This window comes from Hemitrygon akajei, chromosome 12 (assembly GCF_048418815.1).
Source record: "Hemitrygon akajei chromosome 12, sHemAka1.3, whole genome shotgun sequence".
Lineage (NCBI taxonomy): Eukaryota > Metazoa > Chordata > Chondrichthyes > Myliobatiformes > Dasyatidae > Hemitrygon > Hemitrygon akajei.
The window spans coordinates 2,739,705-2,759,030 of record NC_133135.1 but is presented as its reverse complement, the minus strand read 5'-3'; the positions used below and the strand labels follow the sequence as shown (position 1 = coordinate 2,759,030).

The following is a 19,326-nucleotide window of genomic DNA, read 5'->3' as shown; positions in this document are numbered from 1 at the left end:
CCTACCACCTTGTATTTCTTCCTTCCCACCTTCTTACTCTGACTTCTCTTCCATTCCAGTCCTGCTGAAGTGTCTCGGCCCAAAACATCGACTGTTTACTCTTTTCCATAGATGCTGCCTGGCCTGCTGAGTTCCTCCGACATCTCCAGATTTTCTTGTTTGTGCCTTTACTTTTTCCACCTATCACCTCCCAGCTCTTACTGCATCTCCCCACCCACCTGGCTTTGCTTATTATTTTTCAGCTTGTGCTCTTTTCTCTCCCCCACCACCATATTCTGGCATCTTCTCCCCCCCCCCCTTCCTTTTTGTCCTAATGGAGGGTCTCGGTCTAAAACATCACCTGTTTGTTAATTTCTATAGATGCTGCCTGATCAGCTGAATCCCTCCAGCATTCTGTGTGTGGTGCTCTGGACTTCCAGCACCTGCAAAATCTCTTGTGATTGCTATTTACACTAATCCTACCCTATTCTCCTCGCATCCCCATGCACTTTCCCCAGGATCACCACTCACCCACACTCGGGGGCAATTTACAGTGACCAATTAACTGTCTTGCCCTGAGTGTTTGTTTTAATAAAATTCTGCTCTGCCTTCATCCTGGGGCCAGATGAAGCCACAGCTCGTGAGAAGCTGGCCATCGGTAGCTTACACCATAGACGACAGGTTGCCGCAGCTACTGTGCTGTACAAAATGCACACCAGCCACAGCCCTCAGACCTTTGTGCCATGCTGCCTTCATCTTATGAGAGACAGCGCACCGCACGTTCAAGTTTATCTATGCCTGCTCATCACCGTTTCTATGCCTGATGCGAGAACCTACACACTTCCTTCTCTGTGCTGTCAGAATTTGGAACAGCTTCCAGACGCTGTGGTTGGAAACATCTGTGATGATGGGGTCCAAGCTTTCAAGAGTCAAGTGCACAAACACCTCTCATCTCTGGGAGGGAAGTCACATGCTTCTTCATAAGCTATCATGAAGGGGACCAGGATGGCAATGCTTGGTTGTTGGCAGGTAGGGTTATACCTGACTTTCAAGAGCACTTGTGAGTTATGTTCCGGCTGGACTTAGTCCGTAAACTGCTGGAGAACAGTGCGGAAAGATCAAGTGCTGTTTTCTTCCAGTAGGGATTAGTTTTTAGTTCCAAGTGCTCCTGCCACGTTTTGTCACCCTGTAACCTTATCCTTCAATCTGAGTTATGGAGGACAGCATGTGTATAAATGTCTCTCTCCAGCAGACTTCATCATGACTCCAGTATTTCTACTATTTTTTAATTTTCTTAATTGTACATATGATTTTTTTAAATGTTCTATTGCTGAACAGCAGTGAACCATCTGATTGGCCTATCAGAGTTCTCTTTGGGAACTAGTTGACTTGATCAGCATTTCTGATCTGGCTATTGTTCACGAATGCACTTAATAAAAAAAAAGATGCAAGTCAAGTTTCTCAAGAAGAACTGAGCATTCAGACCCAGACAGTTGTCTCTAGCCTTCCATCTCAATGTGTTTAATACACATCTCAGTGAGCTGCAGTCTCGCCTCTGAGGTGTAAACTTCCCAGAATTCACTGCACTGGAGGACTGCATCAATTTAAAGACGTGAAATTGGAACAAAAGAACAGTTCAGTGCAGACAGGCCCTTTGGCCCATCAGGACTGTACTGACTATGATGCTAGATTTATTTATGTCCCTCCCTGCATATGCATATGCCCATCTGAAAGGTTCTTAAATGCCACTTTTGTACCTGTGTCCACCATCTCCACTTGCAGCCTCTTCTACCACTTGTCACTGTCGGAAAAAAAAAATTAACCCCAGATATCTCCCTTAAACTTCGTCCACTTACACTTTAGATCAAAAAATTTTAGGAACAGCTTCTGCCCCTCCACTTGGGCACCCTTTCTAAAGTTTCTGTTTCCTTCTGGTAATGAAGCTGCCTGAAGTGCACACAGTATTCCAGATGTGACCTGACCAAAGTTTTATACAGTGTCCCGGTAGCGCAATGCTATTACAATCAGGGTGTCTGAGTTCAGAGTTCAATTCTGGTGTCCTCTGTAAAGAGTCTAGGGAGTTACCCTGTGGAATGCATGGGTATCTCCAGGCACTCTTGTTTCCTCCCACAGTCCAAAGACGTAGTGATTACTAGGTTAATTGGTCATTATAAATTGTCCCGTGAATAGGCTATAGTTAAATCAGGGGTTGCTGGGGTGACATGCTCATTGTGTCAGAAGGGCCTGTCCTGTGCCGTATCTCTAAATAAATAACTCAGTGCCTCTTAAATAACTCTTATACTCAGTGCCTGACCGATGAAGGCAAAATATTGCAGGACATCTTTGCAGTACACCACCTTTCACACTTATGTTGACACTTTCAGGGAGCTATGGATTTTCACCCCCCCCCCCCCCCCCCCAGATCTCTCTGTACATCAGAATGTGGATAGTTGCCATGTAAAACAAGGGAAATTCTTTAAGTGGCGTGGCAGGCAATGGCCACTCTAACTGTCCGTCCTGTGAGAGTGGTGATGAGGCCCCTTCTGGAACCACTTCACATATACTGCTTTACAGATGACCCATTTCCCCATAGAAACCCACCCATTAGTGCTTTCCTTAAAGCCACCTCAACCTGCTATTGGATTAGTCTGGATGATTATTGTTATTGTCTTTGCAGTTTAACAATGAATTGCCTGCTTGTAACTGACTGTATGCATGTAACTATTTAGTATGTTTCCTAGTGGCCACGGTGTGTATATTGAATTGATGTGTGTCCCCTACTGGTCACAGTGTGTAAATGCAGTTGTTCAGTGTGTCCCCTAGTGGTCATAGTATGTAAATGCAGTTGTTCAGTGTGTCCCCTAGTGGTCACAGTATGTAAATGCAGTTGTTCAGTGTGTCCCCTAGTGGTCATAGTATGTAAATGCAGTTGTTCAGTGTGTCCCCTAGTGGTCATAGTATGTAAATGCAGTTGTTCAGTGTGTCCCCTAGTGGTCACAGTATGTAAATGCAGTTGTTCAGTGTGTTCCCCTAGTGGTCATAGTATGTAAATGCAGTTGTTCAGTGTGTCCCCTAGTGGTCACAGTGTGTAAATGCAGTTGTTCAGTGTGCCCCCTAGTTCTTCGTATCATTCTGGAAGCTTCTTGGTATTACATTTTTACTGTGTACTGTACCAGCAGTTATGGTCGAAATGACAATAAAAGTGAGTTGACTGATTTGAATATGGGCTATCTGATTGGTTAACTCTTGTGAATTTGACAAATACTTCTCAAGCTCTGAACAGATCATCAGTGATGTCATCTCTTGGTAACCTTGTCTTGCTTTCGTCAGGTGGGGTGTCGTGTTTAAAAGTTAGCAAGTCATGTTGAGCTGTGTCAAACTGAGCTTCTGGCACATTAGAGTACTGTGTATAATTCTCATTGCCCCATTACAGAAAGGATGTTGGCACTTTAGAGAAGGTGCAAAAGTGGCTTACTGGGATGTTGCCTGGATTATAGAGCATTAGCTGCAAAGGGAGATTGGACAACTTGGTTTGTTTCCTCTGGAGCACTGGAGGCAGAGAGGAGGTCTGTTTGGTTATGAGGGACATAAACAGAATAGAGAGCCAGAGGTGGAAATGTCAAATACTGAAGGGTGTAGAGGGTGAAATTTAATGATTTATGAGGCAAGTTTTCTTTACACAGAGATTGGTGGGGGTCTGACTTGTGCTGCCAGGGGAGATGGTGGAGATAGATATGACAACAATATTTAGAGGCATTTGGGCAGACAAATCAACATGGAGGGATGTGGACCCCATACAGGCAAATGATATTCATTTAAATTGCCACCAATTTTTGACACAGATTTCATGGATCGAAGGGCCAATTTCTTTGTTGCGTTGTTATATGTTCTATGTTAAAGGCTGGTGCATTTTGTGGCTGTCTTCCCAGCCTTTACCCATTAACCTGCTTCAGTTCCATCTCATCCAATCATTCCTGTACAGAAGTTTAAGCTTATTGTCATCTGGCTGTAGGCATATATAACCAAATGACATAAAGTTCCTCTGGACCATGGTGCACCCACACAACATGTATCACACACAGCTCATAAAACAAAATTCTGAGGCATCTATCGATTAAGGTCAACCATGGATGTTGTGGCCTAGCTGTCATACGCCAGCCTGGGCAGTTCAATATGGAGAGCAAGCTGTTGCCCATATAGCAGGCTCCCCTCTCCACACATCCAGTGAACGGCCGAGACCGATGCAGTCTGGCACCAACAGCATCACATGAGTAGCCAGTCAGTGTTGAACTCAACGTAGCACTGCCTTAGGGACTACAGATCCACGGTTGACAAGCCCCATTTGCCCGTAGCAACTGGATTTAAGGCGCCAGTAGGGCGCCTTTGCCCCTTCCGTTGTCAGTAGAAATAGTTCCATTGGGCTTAGTAGCTAAACTGCATGTGAAGGCTGGGAGCTGGACTTGACTGCCAGAGGCTATTTGAGTTGCACACCATTGGGAGCATTTAATAGGTAGTGGGAGCTTGTCCCCATGACCATGCCCGGCTATGACGACCTTAAGGAAACATAAAACAAAATATTACCATAATTAAGTAAACAATATTATGCACGCGGTGCACAGCACAGGTAAACGGTTTGCTGTCCTATATGTGAACCTGGTGTCAGGGCCTGAGTCTCACAGCCTGAGGGAAGAATCTGTTACCCAGTCTTGCAGTCCTAGTCCTGATGCTCCTCTACCACCTCCCTGATGGTAGTGGGTCAGAGAGATAGTGGATGGGTGGTAGAGCTCTTCAACAGTGCTTTTGGCCCTTTGTATACAATGCTCCTTGTAAATGTTATAAATGGAAGAGGGAAACCCCAGTGATCTTCTTGGTGGTTTGTACTATCACTTAGCCTCTTGACTGCAGAGCATTCTCATTAGTCTTATTCACTGAATGTTTGCTTGTACACTGTAAATCATTTCCCTCTGATTTCCCATCCATTTGCTTTTGCATGTACTTCACTGAGTGTTTGACAAACCTCACTGGCAGGCAGTTCTGCATCACCATTGCTTACACATTTTCATTCTCATCCCTAGTTGTCTTTGAGAATGTGGTGGTAAATTAACATTCTAATAACAAAGTGGCTTGGTAGGACCGCAGGACATGGGCACAGATTTGGGCTATTTAGCCCATAGAGTCTGCTCCACCATTCTATCTTGGCCCATAACATGAACTAATTTTTATTTCCATCGATCCCTCCAGACCTGCTAAATTACTCCAGCATTTTGTTTGTGTGTTCTGGATTTCCAGCATCTGCAGAATTTTTTGTGTTTATGGAATTAAGCCACTGAGTTTCTCCAGCTCCTTTGTGTGTCTATAACTGGTTGGTCAATGGATTTTAATTCATATTTATGTAGTTAATTGAATTTAAATGCTCCTTTTGCTGGGTGGGAATCAGATTCATGAGTTGAGGTTATTAGTTGAGGGTCTAACTCAGTGGTTCCCAACCTTTTTTTGGCCATGCCCCACCTAATCACCTCTAAAATCCTGATGCCCCCTGTGGTGATATATAATTCTTATTATTCAAAAAGTGAACTCCTATTCACCTGGAGGAAGCCTAAAAGACCATTAACTTGGTTTAAACAAGCTTCAAATTACCCCCCTGTGGGGCGTACGCCCCATGTTGGGAACCACTGGTCTAACTACTACAGCACATTGAAACATTGCGATGTGGTGTGATCAAATTCACAAGTTGAGGCTGTTGGTCCACGGTCTGACTACAGCAGTACTAGAACCATTAAGATGTAGTGTGAAAGGCTGTTTATCTTTCTGACACTTCGCTACAATACACTTCCATAAAGCAAAATTATGACTAGTTATATTGGTTTTATTCTTTTCCTGACTGTTATTTGTTCCTTTAAATTTCTTTTGCTGTTTACAACCTCATTTGTGTTGCACCTTTCAATGTATTTATTGTATAAGGAAGTTGTCACAGTGGTGTGAGGTTGAGGGGCTGTTGGGGAGAGTCTCTGCATCACAACTCCAGAGTCCAGGGTTCAGTCATAAGAACTTGGAGCAGGAGCAGGCCACATGACATATCGAGCCTGCTCTGCCATTCAGTGAAATCGTAGCTGATCTGGCCATCTCCAATCCCTGCCTTTTTCCCCATAACCTTAATTCCCCTACTATGCAAAAATCTGTCCAACCTCTTAAATATATTTACTGAAGTGGCCTCCTTCACTGGGCAGAGAATTCCACATAGTCACCACTCTCTGAGAAAAGCAGTTCCTCCTCATCTCCATCCTAAATCTACTCCCCCAAACCTTAAAGCTACGTCCCCCTAGTTCCAGTCTCACCTACCAGTAGAAACAACTTTCCTGCCTCTATCTTATTTTCATAATTTTATATGTTACTATAAGATCTCCTCTCATTATTCTGAATTCCAGCGAGTATAGTCCCAGGCGACTCAATCTCTCCTCATAGTCTAGCCCCCTCATCTCTGGAATCAATCTGGTGAACCTCCTCTGCACCACCTCCAAAGCCAGTATATCCCTCCTCAAGTAAGGAGACCAGAACTCCACACAGTACTCCAGGTGTAGCCTCACCAGTACCCTGTACAGTTGCAGCATAACCTCCCTGCTCTTAAATTCAATCCCTCTAGCAATGAAGACCAACATTCCATTTGCCTTCTTGATAGCCTGTTGCATCTGCAAACCACTCTTTTGTGATTCATGCACGGGCACTCCCAAGTCCCTCTGCAAAGGGCATACTGCAATTTTTTTACCATTTAAATAATTGCTTTCATTTTTCCTTCCAAAGTGGATGACCTCGCATTACCAACATTGTACTCCATCTGCGAGATCTTTGCCCACTCACTTAACCTATCTATATCTCTCTGCAAACTCTCCATATCTTCTGCACAATTTGCTTTTCCAGTCAATTTAGTGCCATCAGCAAATTCAGATACATTACACTCAATCCCTTCTTCCTAGCCTTGGCCACTGTGGCTCCCCCCCACCAACCCTTGCTCCCTCACATATCCCATGTTGGTTGATTAATTGATCACTGAAAATTTCACCTAATGTGTCGGTGAGTTATATAATCTGGAAATACACAGTAAAATAAAATTGGGATTAGGATAAATTGTGGTTGTTAGAATCAGGATCCAGTTTATTATCAGTGACAGAGGCTCTTGAACTAGTGGGGATAACTTCACTCACCCAACACTGAACTGTTCCCACAAACTATAGAATCACTTTCAAGGACCCTTCATCTCATGATCTCAATATTTATTTCTTATTTCTTTTTTTTTGTATTTGCACAATTTGTTGTCTTTAGCAGATTGGTATTTTCCCATCTTGTTTTATGCAGTCTTTTATTGACATTTCATTGCAATGTTTCTTTGAAATTACTGTGAATGCCTGCAAGAAAATGTATCTCAGGGTTGTATATAATGACATGTAGGTACTTTGATAATATTATTTTGAACTTTGATATATTGTGAATATTTTGTACCACAACAACAACTTCTCATTCAATGTCAACAAGATCAAGGAGCTGATTATTGACTACAGGAGCAGGAAACTGGACATCCGTGAGCCAGTCCTCATTGGGGATCAGAGGTGAAGAGGCCTAGTAACTTTAAATTACCTATCCTTTCAGAGGATTTGTCCTGGGCCCAGCACACAAGTGCAATTATGACGAAAGCATGGAAACACATCTACTTCCTTCGACATTTGTGAAGGTTCGGCATGACATCTAAAATTCTGACAAACTTCTATAGATGCGTGGTGGAGAGTATATTGTTTGGCTGCATCACAGCTTGGTATGGAAACACCAATGTCCTTGAATGGAAATTCCTACAAAAAGTAGTGGGTACAACTCAGTTCATCACAGGTAAAGCATGAACACTGAGCTGTGTTGCAGGAAAGCAGAATCCATTATTGGGGCCCACCCGCTAGATCTTCCCCTCTTCTCACTGCTGCTATCAGGAAGAAGGTACAGGATTCTCCGTATCCACACAACCAGATTCAGAAACAGTTATTAGTCCTTAACTACCTGGCTCTTAAACCACAGGGGATAACTTCACTCACCACTACACTGAACTGTTCCCACTGCTTTCACTTTCAAGGCAACACACACAAAATGGTGAAGGAACTCAACAGGTCAGGCAGCATCTATGGAAATGTAGAAACTGTCGATGTTTCAAGCCCAGATCCTTTTTAAGGACTTCACTTTTAAGGACTCTTCTTTACATGTTCTCGATATTTATTGTTTTTTTTCTTTTTGTATTTGCACAGTTTGTTGACTTTTGCACACTGATTGTATGTCCTGTTGGTGTGATCTTTCATTGATTCTATTATGGTTATTGGATTTACAAGAAAATGAATCTCTGGGTCGTGTATGGTGACGTGCTGAAGAAGAAGGGATCTGGAGAGGAGAGTGGACCATTTGAAGAAAGGGAACGAGGAGGGGAGCCAGAGGGAGGTGATAGGCAGGTGAGGAGAAGAGGGGGTGAGAGGGGAACCAGAATGGGAAAAGGGAAAAGAGCTGAAGGAGGAAGGAATTACTGGAAGTTTGAGAAGTCGATATTCACGCTATCAGACTGGAGACTACCCGGATGGAATATGAGGCATTGCTCCTCCAAACTGAGAGTGGCATCATCTTGGCAGTAGTGGAGGCCATGGACAGATCTTTTAAAGGTATGTAACATCGATTACTGTAAACTTTAGCAGCTCCCTTTCTCCCATGTCCACTTTCTTCTCCTATCAGCATCTGCAAAATCTATTCTGTTTACATTGTTCATGATGGTTGGAAGAGCTATGACAGGCTGAATGGCCTATTTTCATCTTGGATGATGCTGTGGCTCTGACCGTTTCTCTGACGTGTTGAGTCCTGGCCTTTGCTCCTTGCTAATTTTAATTGCGACATGGTTGTCAGCTGTGCCGTCAGATGTTTAGGCTGCGGGATCTGGAATTCCCTCCCTGAAGCCCTGTCTCCTCCTCTGAGACCGTCCTTGACAAAGGTTTAGTCTCCTGCCTGCCAACTGTGTTTAGGGCTCAGTGTCAAATTTTGCTAAACAGCACTTCTCTGAGGTGGTTTGCAAGATGTGACTGAGCTGAAGGTGGTATGTAAATGAGTCTCTGCTGCATTAGGATAAAATCTCTGTGGTTAGCCATTACAATCAGCACAGACTGTTATTTCCTAATTGGATAATATTAAGTAGAATGTTTGAAAATTATCAGAATTATCAGATTGAGTTCAAGAACCGCAAGGTAATATTGCAGCTCTATAAAAACCCTGGTTAGACCACACTTGCAATGTTATAATCACAAGAGATTCTGCAGATGCTGTAAATCCAGAACAATTCACAGAAAATGCTGGAGGAGCTCAAGTCAGGCAGCTTTTATGGAAATGAATAATGGGTCAACATTCCAGGCCGAGACTCTTCATCAGGACCTGACTGAAACATCAACTGTTTAATCCTTTCCATAGATGCTGCCTGACCTGCTGAGTTCCTCCAGCATTTTGTGTGTCTTACTTGGAGTATTGTTTTCAGTTCTGGTCACCTCATTATAGAAAGGATGTGAATACTTCAGAGATTGTGCAGAGGAGATTTACCAGGATGCTGCCTGGATTACAGAACATGTTTTATGAGGATAGGTTGAGCGAGCTTGTGCTTTTCTGTATGGAGTGAAGCAGATATGAGGTGTACAAGACAAAAAGAGGCATAGATTGAAACAACAGTCGGAGACATTTTCCCAGGGCAGAAATGGCTAATACTAGGGACTTAACTTTAAGGAAAGTTTGGAGGAAAGTATGGAACGGGGTGTCAGAGGTAAGTTCTTTACCTCTGGGAGTGATGGGTGCATGGAATGCCCTGCCAGGGGTTGTGGTAGAGGTAAATACATTAGGGGTATCTAAACGACTTTTAGATAGGTGCATGGATGATAGAAAAATGGAGAGCTATTTGGGAGGGAAGGGTTAGGTTGATCTTAGAGCAGGGTGGCATAAAATAGTGGGCTGAAGGGCCTGTACTGAATTGTACTGATGTGTGTTCAATGTAAGCCTTGGATTGCTGGCTGAGTCACAGACTGTCGTTAATACTGTCGCCTCTCTCACAGACATCGACCTGGTGCAATGAGATGGAGAATATCCGAAAACTGATGGCCACTGTAAACACCATCCTGGCCCATCACTCTCCAGTTCACATCATCCAGCGATGGATCCGTGGGCACTTCGCCAGGAAGAAGCTCAGCAGGTATTACCCCTGCCCCGGCACTCTGACCCCCACGTTACACCTGCTGAATCAGATTTCAGCAGGTATTATCCCCGCCCCGGCACTCTGACCCCCACGTTACACCTGCTGAGATAGATTTCAGCAGGTATTACCCCTGCCCCGGCGCTCCGACCCCCACGTTACATCTGCTGAGTTAGATTTCAGCAGGTATTACCCCCCCCCTGGCACTCTGACCCCCACGTTACACCTGCTGAATCAGATTTCAGCAGGTGTTACCCCTGCACTGGCATTCTGACCCCCACGTTACACCTGCTGAATCAGATTTCAGCAGGTATTACCCCCGCCCCGGCGCTCCGACCCCCACGTTACACCCACTGAATCAGATTTCAGCAGGTATTACCCCTGCCCCGGCACTCTGACCCCCACGTTACACCTGCTGTCAGATTTCAGCAGGTATTACCCCTGCCCCGGTGCTCCGACCCCCACGTTACACCTGCTGAGATAGATTTCAGCAGGTATTACCCCCGCCCCAGCGCTCCGACCCCCACGTTACACCTGCTGAGATAGATTTCAGCAGGTATTACCCCTGCCCGGCGCTCCGACCCCCACGTTACACCTGCTGAGATAGATTTCAGCAGGTATTACCCCCGCCCCGGCGCTCCGACCCCCACGTTACACCTGCTGAGATAGATTTCAGCAGGTATTACCCCTGCCCGGCGCTCCGACCCCCACGTTACACCTGCTGAGATAGATTTCAGCAGGTATTACCCCCCGCCCAGCGCTCCGACCCCCACGTTACACCTGCTGAATCAGAGTCTCATTGATGCCAGGCAAGTTTGGTGGTGCCAGTGCTTTCATTTGGTGGCAGACAGTCAATGGCTCCGGTTACTGCACCTTTCCTATTTATTTGGGATACAGTACATAACAGGTCCTTGTGGCCCTTTGAGCCACATCACCCAGCCTAATTACAAAGACCAACTAACCTACTAACCAGTATGTTTTTGTGTGTGGGAGGAAACTGGAGCATCCAGAGGAAACTTGTGTGGTCATGGGAAGGAACATAAAGTCATAAATGTGAGAGATTCTGCAGATGCTGGAAATCCAGAGCAACTCACGCAAAATGCTGGAGGAGTTCAGCAGGTCAGGCAGCATCTATGGAGATGAACAAGTAGTCAACGTTTCGGGCTGAGACCCTTCATCACGACTGGAAGGGCGGGGGGGTGGGGGGAAGATACCAAAATAAAAAGGTAGGGGGAGAGGAAGGAGGATAGCTAGAAAGTGATAGCAGATGCCAGATGGGTGGGAAAGGTAAAGGGCTGGAGAGGAAGAAATCTGATAGGAAAGGAGAGTGGACCATCTGAGAAAGGGAAGGAGGAAGAGAGGAGGAGGTGATAAGCAGTTGAGAAGACGTAAGAGGGAAGGGAACATAAGAACATAAGAGATAGGAGCAGGAGTAGGCCAATCGGCCCCTCAAGCCTGCTCCGCCATTCAACAAGATCATGGCTGATCCAATCTTAACTCTAGTTTTCACCGAATCCCACAAGGCAACAGTGCCAACCAACAGTGCACCATGCCGCCCATTTTATTTTATTATTCATCCCGCCCAAACCCATGTGATCACCCGGGGGAAAAAAAACCGAGTTGCCAATTGAGGAGAAAAAATCTGGAAAATTCCTCTCCGACCCATCCAGGCTATCGAAAACTGGTCCAGGAGATCACATGGCTGATCTAAACCTAGCCTCATGTCCACTTACCTGCTCGCTCACCGTATCCCCTAATGCCATTTTTATCCAGGAAAATGTCTTTCTCCGTTTTGAATTTATTGAGTGTAGTAGCTTCCACAGCCCTACTACCCTCTGAGTGAAGAAATTTCTCCGCATCTCAGTCCTGGAACGGCATCCCCTTATTTTAAGATTATGCCCCCTAGTCCTAGTTTCACCCATCATTGGGAACATTCTCACCGCATCCACCCGATCAAGCCCCTTCACAATCTTATATGTTTCAATAAGATCGTCTCTCATTCTTCGGAACTCCAATGAGTAGAGTCCCAATCTACTCAACCTCTCATCATACATCAACCCACCCATCCCCGGAATTAACCTTGTGAACCTTCTCTGCACTGCCTCGAGAGCCAGTATGTCCTTTCTTAAATATGGACACCAGAACTGCACGCAGTACTCCAGGTGTGGTCTCACCAATACCTGGTACAACTGCAGTAAGACCTCCCTGTTCTTATACTCCATCCCCCTAGCAATAAAAGCCAGCATTCCATTGGCCTTCTTGACCACCTGCTGCACTTGCATACTAACTTTTTGTGTTTCCTGCACCAGGACCCCCAGATCCCTTTGCACAGAAGCACTTTCCAGTTTCTCTCCATTTAGATAATAACTTGCTCTATTATTTTTCCTGCCAAAGTGCAAGACCTCACACTTGTCAGTATTATATTTCATCTGCCAAATGTCTGCCCAATCACTCAGCCTATCTATGTCCCCCTGCAGGGTTTCACTGTCCTCTGCACTCATTACACTCCCTCCCATCTTTGTGTCATCAGCAAACTTCGATACGTTGCACTTAGTCCCTTTCTCCAAATCATTAATATAGATTGTAAAGAGTTGGGGTCCCAACACCAACCCCTGCGGAACACCACTAGTCACCAACTGCCAGTCTGAGAATAAACCATTTATCCCAACTCTCTGTTTTCTGTTAGAAAGCCAATCCTCCACCCATGCCAGAATATTATCCCCAATCCCATGATTTTTTACTTTAAGTAATAATCTTTGGTGTGGCACCTTGTCAAATGCCTTTTGGAAGTCCAAATACACCACATCCACTGGTTCCCCTTTATCTACCCTATATGTTATGTCCTCAAAGAACTCCAACACATTTGTCAAACATGACTTCCCTTTTGTAAAGCCATGCTGACTTTGTCCTGTTAAGTTATGTTTATCCAAATGCCCTGTTACTGCTTCCTTAATTATCGATTCCAACATTTTGCCAACCACAGATGTTAGGCTAACTGGCTTATAATTCCCAGCCTTCTGTCTATTGCCCTTTTTAAATAAAGGAGTTACATTAGCATTTTTCCAATCTGCCGGGACCATTGCCGAGTCCAGCGAGTTTTGAAAAATTATCACTAATGCATCCACAATCCCGACCGCCATTTCCCTTAAGACCCTAGGATGCAAGCCATCCGGTCACCTCAATGTCAATGTGGGATTTTTTTTTTAACTGGAAGGAGAAATCGATATTCATGCCATCAGGTTGAAGGAAAGTACAAGTTTCGGGCCGAGACGTTGGCTACTCTTTTCTCACGGATGCTGCCTGACCTGCTGAGTTCTTCCAGCGTTGTGTACGTATTCTTTGATCCACAGCATCTGCAGTTGTATTTTTGTGTTTTGAAGGAAAGTTTAAACTTGCTTACAGAGGATGCTGAAATTGAATTCCAAACTCGGATGCCCTGAGCTGTAATAGCAGCACTCTAAACTCTGTGCTACCGTGGTGCCTTTGATAGCAGTAATAGTGTGAGTGGGTGGGAGGGAGGAAAGGGGTTGGTTCTGGCCTTGTTGTTTGGTTCCATGTTTTGTTCTCAACATGGTAGACATGCTATGATGGCAGCAGATTGCATGGTGACACTTACAAGCTGTCCCCAGCACATTCTAAGGTGAGTCGGTTGATATTGCAAATGATATGATTATCGGTATGTTTCTATGTACCATGTGATGAATAAGTGAATCTGAATCTGGTCTCCCCGACAATGAATGGTTAGGCAGGCTCCTTTACAGGGATGGCTTGATAGAGGCATGTACAATGATAAGAGGCATAAATCGAGTGGACAGCCAGAGACTTTTTTCCACCAGGGCTGAAATGACTAATATTAGGGGTCATAGTTTTAAGGTGATTAGAGGAAAGTATGGGGGGGGTGGAATTTCAGAGGTAGTTTTTTCTTTACACAGAGTGGTGGGTGGGTGGAATGCCCTGCCAGGGGTGTTGGTAGAGGCAGATATATTAGGGGCATTTAAGAGACTCTTAGAGAAGCACATGGATGACAGAAAACTGTCAGGTTATGTGGAAAGGAGCACACAGTAGTACTGTAATGCTTTACAGTACTAGCAGTGTTCAATTCCCGCCACTGTTTGTATGTTCTCCCTGTGACCAACTGGTTTTCCAATGGGTGCTCTAGTTTTTTCCCACATCTCAAAAACATCCAGTTTAGAGTTAGTAAGTTGTGTGCATGCTGTGTTGAGGCCAGAAGCATGGTGACATTTGCGGTTAGTCTCTCGCGCATCTTGGACTGTGTTGATCGTTGACTCAAAACAACCTGTTGCCATGTTTCAATGTCTGTGTGACAAATAAAGATGATCTTTAAAAGCTGTACCTTCAGGGAAGGGCTACATTGATGATAGAGTAGATTAAAGGTTGGCACAACATTGTAGGCTGAAAGGTCTACACTGTGTTGTAATGTTTTATGAGAATAGAGAGGGCCTTTTCTGGTTGGCTGTCAGTGATTAGTAGTATTCCACAGGTGTCACTGTTAGGACCTCTTCTTTTCATGTTACAATGATTTGGATGATGGAATTGATGGTTTTGTGCTCATGTTAGCAGATGATACAAAGGTTTTAAAGAAGAGGTTGATAGGTTCTTGATCAGCCATTAGAATAGAGATGAGGAGAAATTTCTTTAGCCAGAGCGTGGTGAATCTGTGGAATTCATTGCTACAGACGGCAGTGGAGGCCAAGTAATTGTGTGTATTTAAAACAGGTTGATGGGTTCTTCATTTGTCAGGGCATCAAAGGTTATGGGTAGATGGCAGGAGAATGCAGTTAAGAGGGATAATAAACTAACCATGATGGAATGCTGGAGAAGACTTGATGGGCTGAACAGCCTAATTATGCTCCTATATATTGTCTTATGATCTTAAATGCTACAGTGGGAATCAAAACCATTGTTGTTGATAATTAGTCTTGGGCTCTGACCACTGCAATAGCATAACATTAAGATGCTGTACCATCATCGGCTTCTGCCCACCACACAGTTTCACAGAACAAAGTAAGGACATGTTTTTAATGGTTTCATTGTTTGTAACTCAAATACTTTAAATTCCTTTTGCCATTTCCAATCTCATTTGTTGTTGCACATTTAGATACAGATGCAGGACAGAAATCTTTCCCTGTTTATCCTTTAAGTCTCTTACTATTGATATTTTCTCAGCATTTTCTTTGGTACTTGTCAGCACTGCGTGATCCCAGTGGACATTAGTTACCAGGACTGCCAGTGAGACTTACTCAGCCTATTTCTTCTTTTGTATGTCAATTGAAATCAGATTCTGTTGTCCTGTTTTTAAGTGCAAAAGAATTGAAAATCCGGTTTTTATTTGTAGATGTAGAAAATGTGGCGAGAATTGTGTACAATGTGAAATTTGACTTGGCACCTCAGGGGATGGTCGACACCGGCACGTGTCAAATTTTTGGTTTGTAGGACATGTTAAGCATGCCAGCTGAAATTGAATAGTTTTTTTCTACTGTGGACAAATGTGCTTTGAAACCAGCTTAGTCTCACAGCACAGAACCAGGCCCTTCAGCCCCTTGCATTCATCCTAGCCATCAAACACCCATTAACACCCCTCCCAACCACCACTACTTCATCATTTCCTTTCAGGGTAACTTGTGTACAAACACTCCTGTGTCCAGCATCTCTTTATGGACATCAAATCAATCTATGTGTATAAGTTATCTTATGTATTTATATTTGTGATTTTTAAAAAATTGTTTTCTTTATCATATTGTGTTTTTTTTTGGTGCTGCATCAGATCTGGAGTAACAATTATTTTGAGCAAGACAAAGTCTGCAGATGCTGGAAATCTGAGCTCGACAAAGCAGTCTCCCAATCTATGTAGGGTCTTATTGATATACAAGAGGCCACACCGGCAGCACCGAACACAATATATGATCCCAACAGACTCACAGGTGAAGTGTCGCCTCACCTGGAAGGACTGGGGCCCTGAATGGTAGTGAGGGAGGAGGTGTAGGGACAGGTGTAGCACTTGTTCTGCTTGCAAGGATAAGTGCCTGGAGGAGATCAGTGAGAAGGACAAATAGACAAGGGAATAGCATAGGATCAGGCTTTTCATTTGAGAAAAAAGATGTCTTTCTTTTTCAAAGAGAGGGGCTTCCCTTCCTCCACCATCAACGTTGCCCTCAACCACATCTCTTCCATTTCATGCACGTCTTCTCTCACCCCATCCTCCCGCCACCTTACCAGAGATAGGGTTCCTCTTGTCCTCACCCACCACCCCATCAGCCTCTGTGTGCAGCACATAATTCTCCGAAACTTCTGCTACCTCCATCTGGATCCCACCACCAAGCACATCTTTCCCTCCCCCCCCCCCCCCCCCTGCTTTCCACAGAGATCGCTCCCTACGCAACTCCTTTGTCCATTCAATCCCTCCCCACTGATCACCCTCCTGGCAGGCACTTATCCTTGCAAGTGGAACCTGCCCCTACACCTCCTCCCTCACTACCATCCAGGGCCCTAAACAGTCCTTCCAGGTGAGGTGAAAATTCACCTGTGAGTCTGTTGGGGTCACTTACTGTGTCCAGTGCTCCCGGTGTGGCCTGTACATTGGTGAGACCTGATGTAGATGGGGAGACCATTTCGCTAAGCATCTACACTCCCTCTGCCAGAACAAGTGGGATCTCCCAGTGGCCATCCATTTTAATTCCACTTCCTGTTCCCATTTTGATATGTCCATCCATGGCTTCCTCCACTATCAGGATAAGGCCACACTTAGGCTGGAGAAACAACACCTTGTATTCCGTTTGGATAGCCTCCAACCTGATGCCATGAACATTGATTTCTCAAACTTACAGTAATGCCTCCACCTCCCCCCCTCCCATCCCCTTCCATCCCCTTCACCATTTCCCATCCCTTTCTCTTTCTCATGTTATCTTCTTACCTGCCCATCACCTCCTCTGGTGCTCCTCTACCCGTTTTTTCTCTTTCTTCCATAGCCTTTTGTCTTTTTCACTGATCAACTTCCAACCTCTTTACTTAATCCCTCCCCCTCCAAGTTTCACCTATCGCCTGGTGTTTCTCTCTCCCCTCCCCTGACCTTTCAAATCTATTCCTCCAGCTTTTTTTCCCCAGTCCTGCTGAAGTGTTTTGGCCCAAAATGTCGACTGTACTCTTTTCCATAGATGCTGCCTGGCCTGCTGAGTTCCTCCAGCATTTTGTGTGTGTAACAATTAATTCATTACATTTGTGCCCTGGAAATGATATTCATCAATCTTGAAGTTTTGAAGTGTTGAATCCTACCCTGATCCCATTTCATTCTCCCCACATTCCCATCAACTCCCCCCAGATTCCAACTCCCACACAAACACTAGGAATAATTTATATTGGCCAATTAACCCACCGACCTGCACGTCTTTGAGATGTGGGAGGGAACTGGAAACCCATCGAGTCACAAGGAGAACGTGCAAACCCCACACAGAAAGCAGCGGAGGTCAGGATTGAATCTGAGACTCTGTGCTACAAGGTTAGAGCTCAGCCATCATGCCACTGAGCAGTAATCTGGGTGATTAAATTGTAGCTGACAAGATGCTAAGAGAGGGCTTGAATATCCCTGCCACAGATAATAGAACATTACAGGCCCTTCGGCCCATGATGTGCTGACCTTTTAACCTATTTTAAAATCAATGTAACTCTTCCCTCCCACATAGCCTTCTATTTTTCTATCATCCATGTGCTTATTTAGAAGTCTCAACTGTTCCAGTGTATCTGCCTCTACCTCCAACCAGACAGTGCATTTCATGCACCCACCACTCTCTGTGTAAAGAACTTAACTCTGACATCGCCTCTGTACTTCCTCTCATTAGTTTAAAGTTATGCCCCCTTGCCATTTTCTCCCTGGAGAAAAAAGGCTGTCTGCTCTATCTACGCCTCTTATCTTGTACACCTCTATCAAGTCACCTCTCATCCTCCTTCGCTCCAAGGAGAAAATCCCCAGCTGGCTTAACCTATCCTCAGAAGACATGCGCTGCTGTTTTCTGCCAACATTCTCTTCCTCTGTTGCCTCATTCTCTCCTCCTCTCCTTCGGGGCCTCCGACAGCGGCTAGGCCTTCATTGTGGTGTGTGGTGGTGGGTGTGGCTGTAGATCAATAATACCTCAAAGCACTTCCCTGTGTTGAGAATCTCCACAGGACTGCAGCTAATCCTGTCAGCATTTAATTATTTGGAATCGGGTTTAATATGTTGTGAAATTTGTTGCCTTTGCAGCAGCAGTACAATGCAATACATCACAAATATAGGTAAAAAATTGAATGACAGTAAGTTACCGTATGTTAAATACTGAAGCTAAATAAGTCATGTAAAAACAGAAATAGAAAAAATAGTGAGGTAGTGTTCAATGTTTGTTTAGAAATTGGATGGCAGATGAGAAGAAGTTGTTCCTAAATAACTGAACGTATGTCTTCAGACATGGTACCTCCTTCCTGATGGTAACAGAGAGAAGGGGGCATGCCCTGAGTGCTAGGGATCCTTAATAATGGACACTGCCTTTCTGAGGCACTGCTCCTTGACAACATTTTTCTAACCACTGGTCAGGCTAACTAGCTTTCTCCTGTCTGCCTCCCTTCTTAAAGAATGGAATGACATATACAGTTTTCTAGTCCTTAGGAACTATTCCGTAATCTAGTGATTCTTGAAGGATCATTACTAATGCCTCCACAATCTCTTCAGCTACCTCTTTCAGAACACTGGGGGGGGGGGGGGGGGGGGGGGGGGGGGGGGTAGTCCATCTGGTCCAGTTAACCTATCTACCTTCAGACTCTTCAGTTTCCCAAGTACAAGGGATGATTGATAAGTTTGTGGCCTAAGGTAGAAGAAGTCAATTTTAGAAAACCTAGCACATTTATTTTTCAACATAGTCCCCTGCTACATGTACACACTTAGTCCTGCGGTCCTTGGAGCATATGGATCCTTTTTTGTAGAAGTGGTCCATGACAGGGGTGATTGATAAGTTTGTGGCCTAAGGTTGAAGGAGATGAGTTATTAACTTCAAACTTTCTGCATTTTCAAACAGTTGACCTTCACGTGCATGTAACGAGAGTGTCTTAGACCTCCAGGTGGT

General features: G+C 44.6%; 1 protein-coding gene across 1 annotated transcript in view; it reads left to right on the top strand.

Moving 5' to 3' along the window:
* The window catches only part of LOC140737420 (uncharacterized), a 108,621-nt gene that overhangs the window by 16,735 nt on the left and 72,560 nt on the right, over positions 1 to 19,326 (top strand). The window contains exons 4-5 of the mRNA XM_073063907.1: positions 10,083 to 10,219; positions 14,303 to 14,310. Coding sequence (XP_072920008.1) covers positions 10,083 to 10,219; positions 14,303 to 14,310 — 145 coding nt within the window. The remainder of the gene's footprint in view (positions 1 to 10,082; positions 10,220 to 14,302; positions 14,311 to 19,326) is intronic.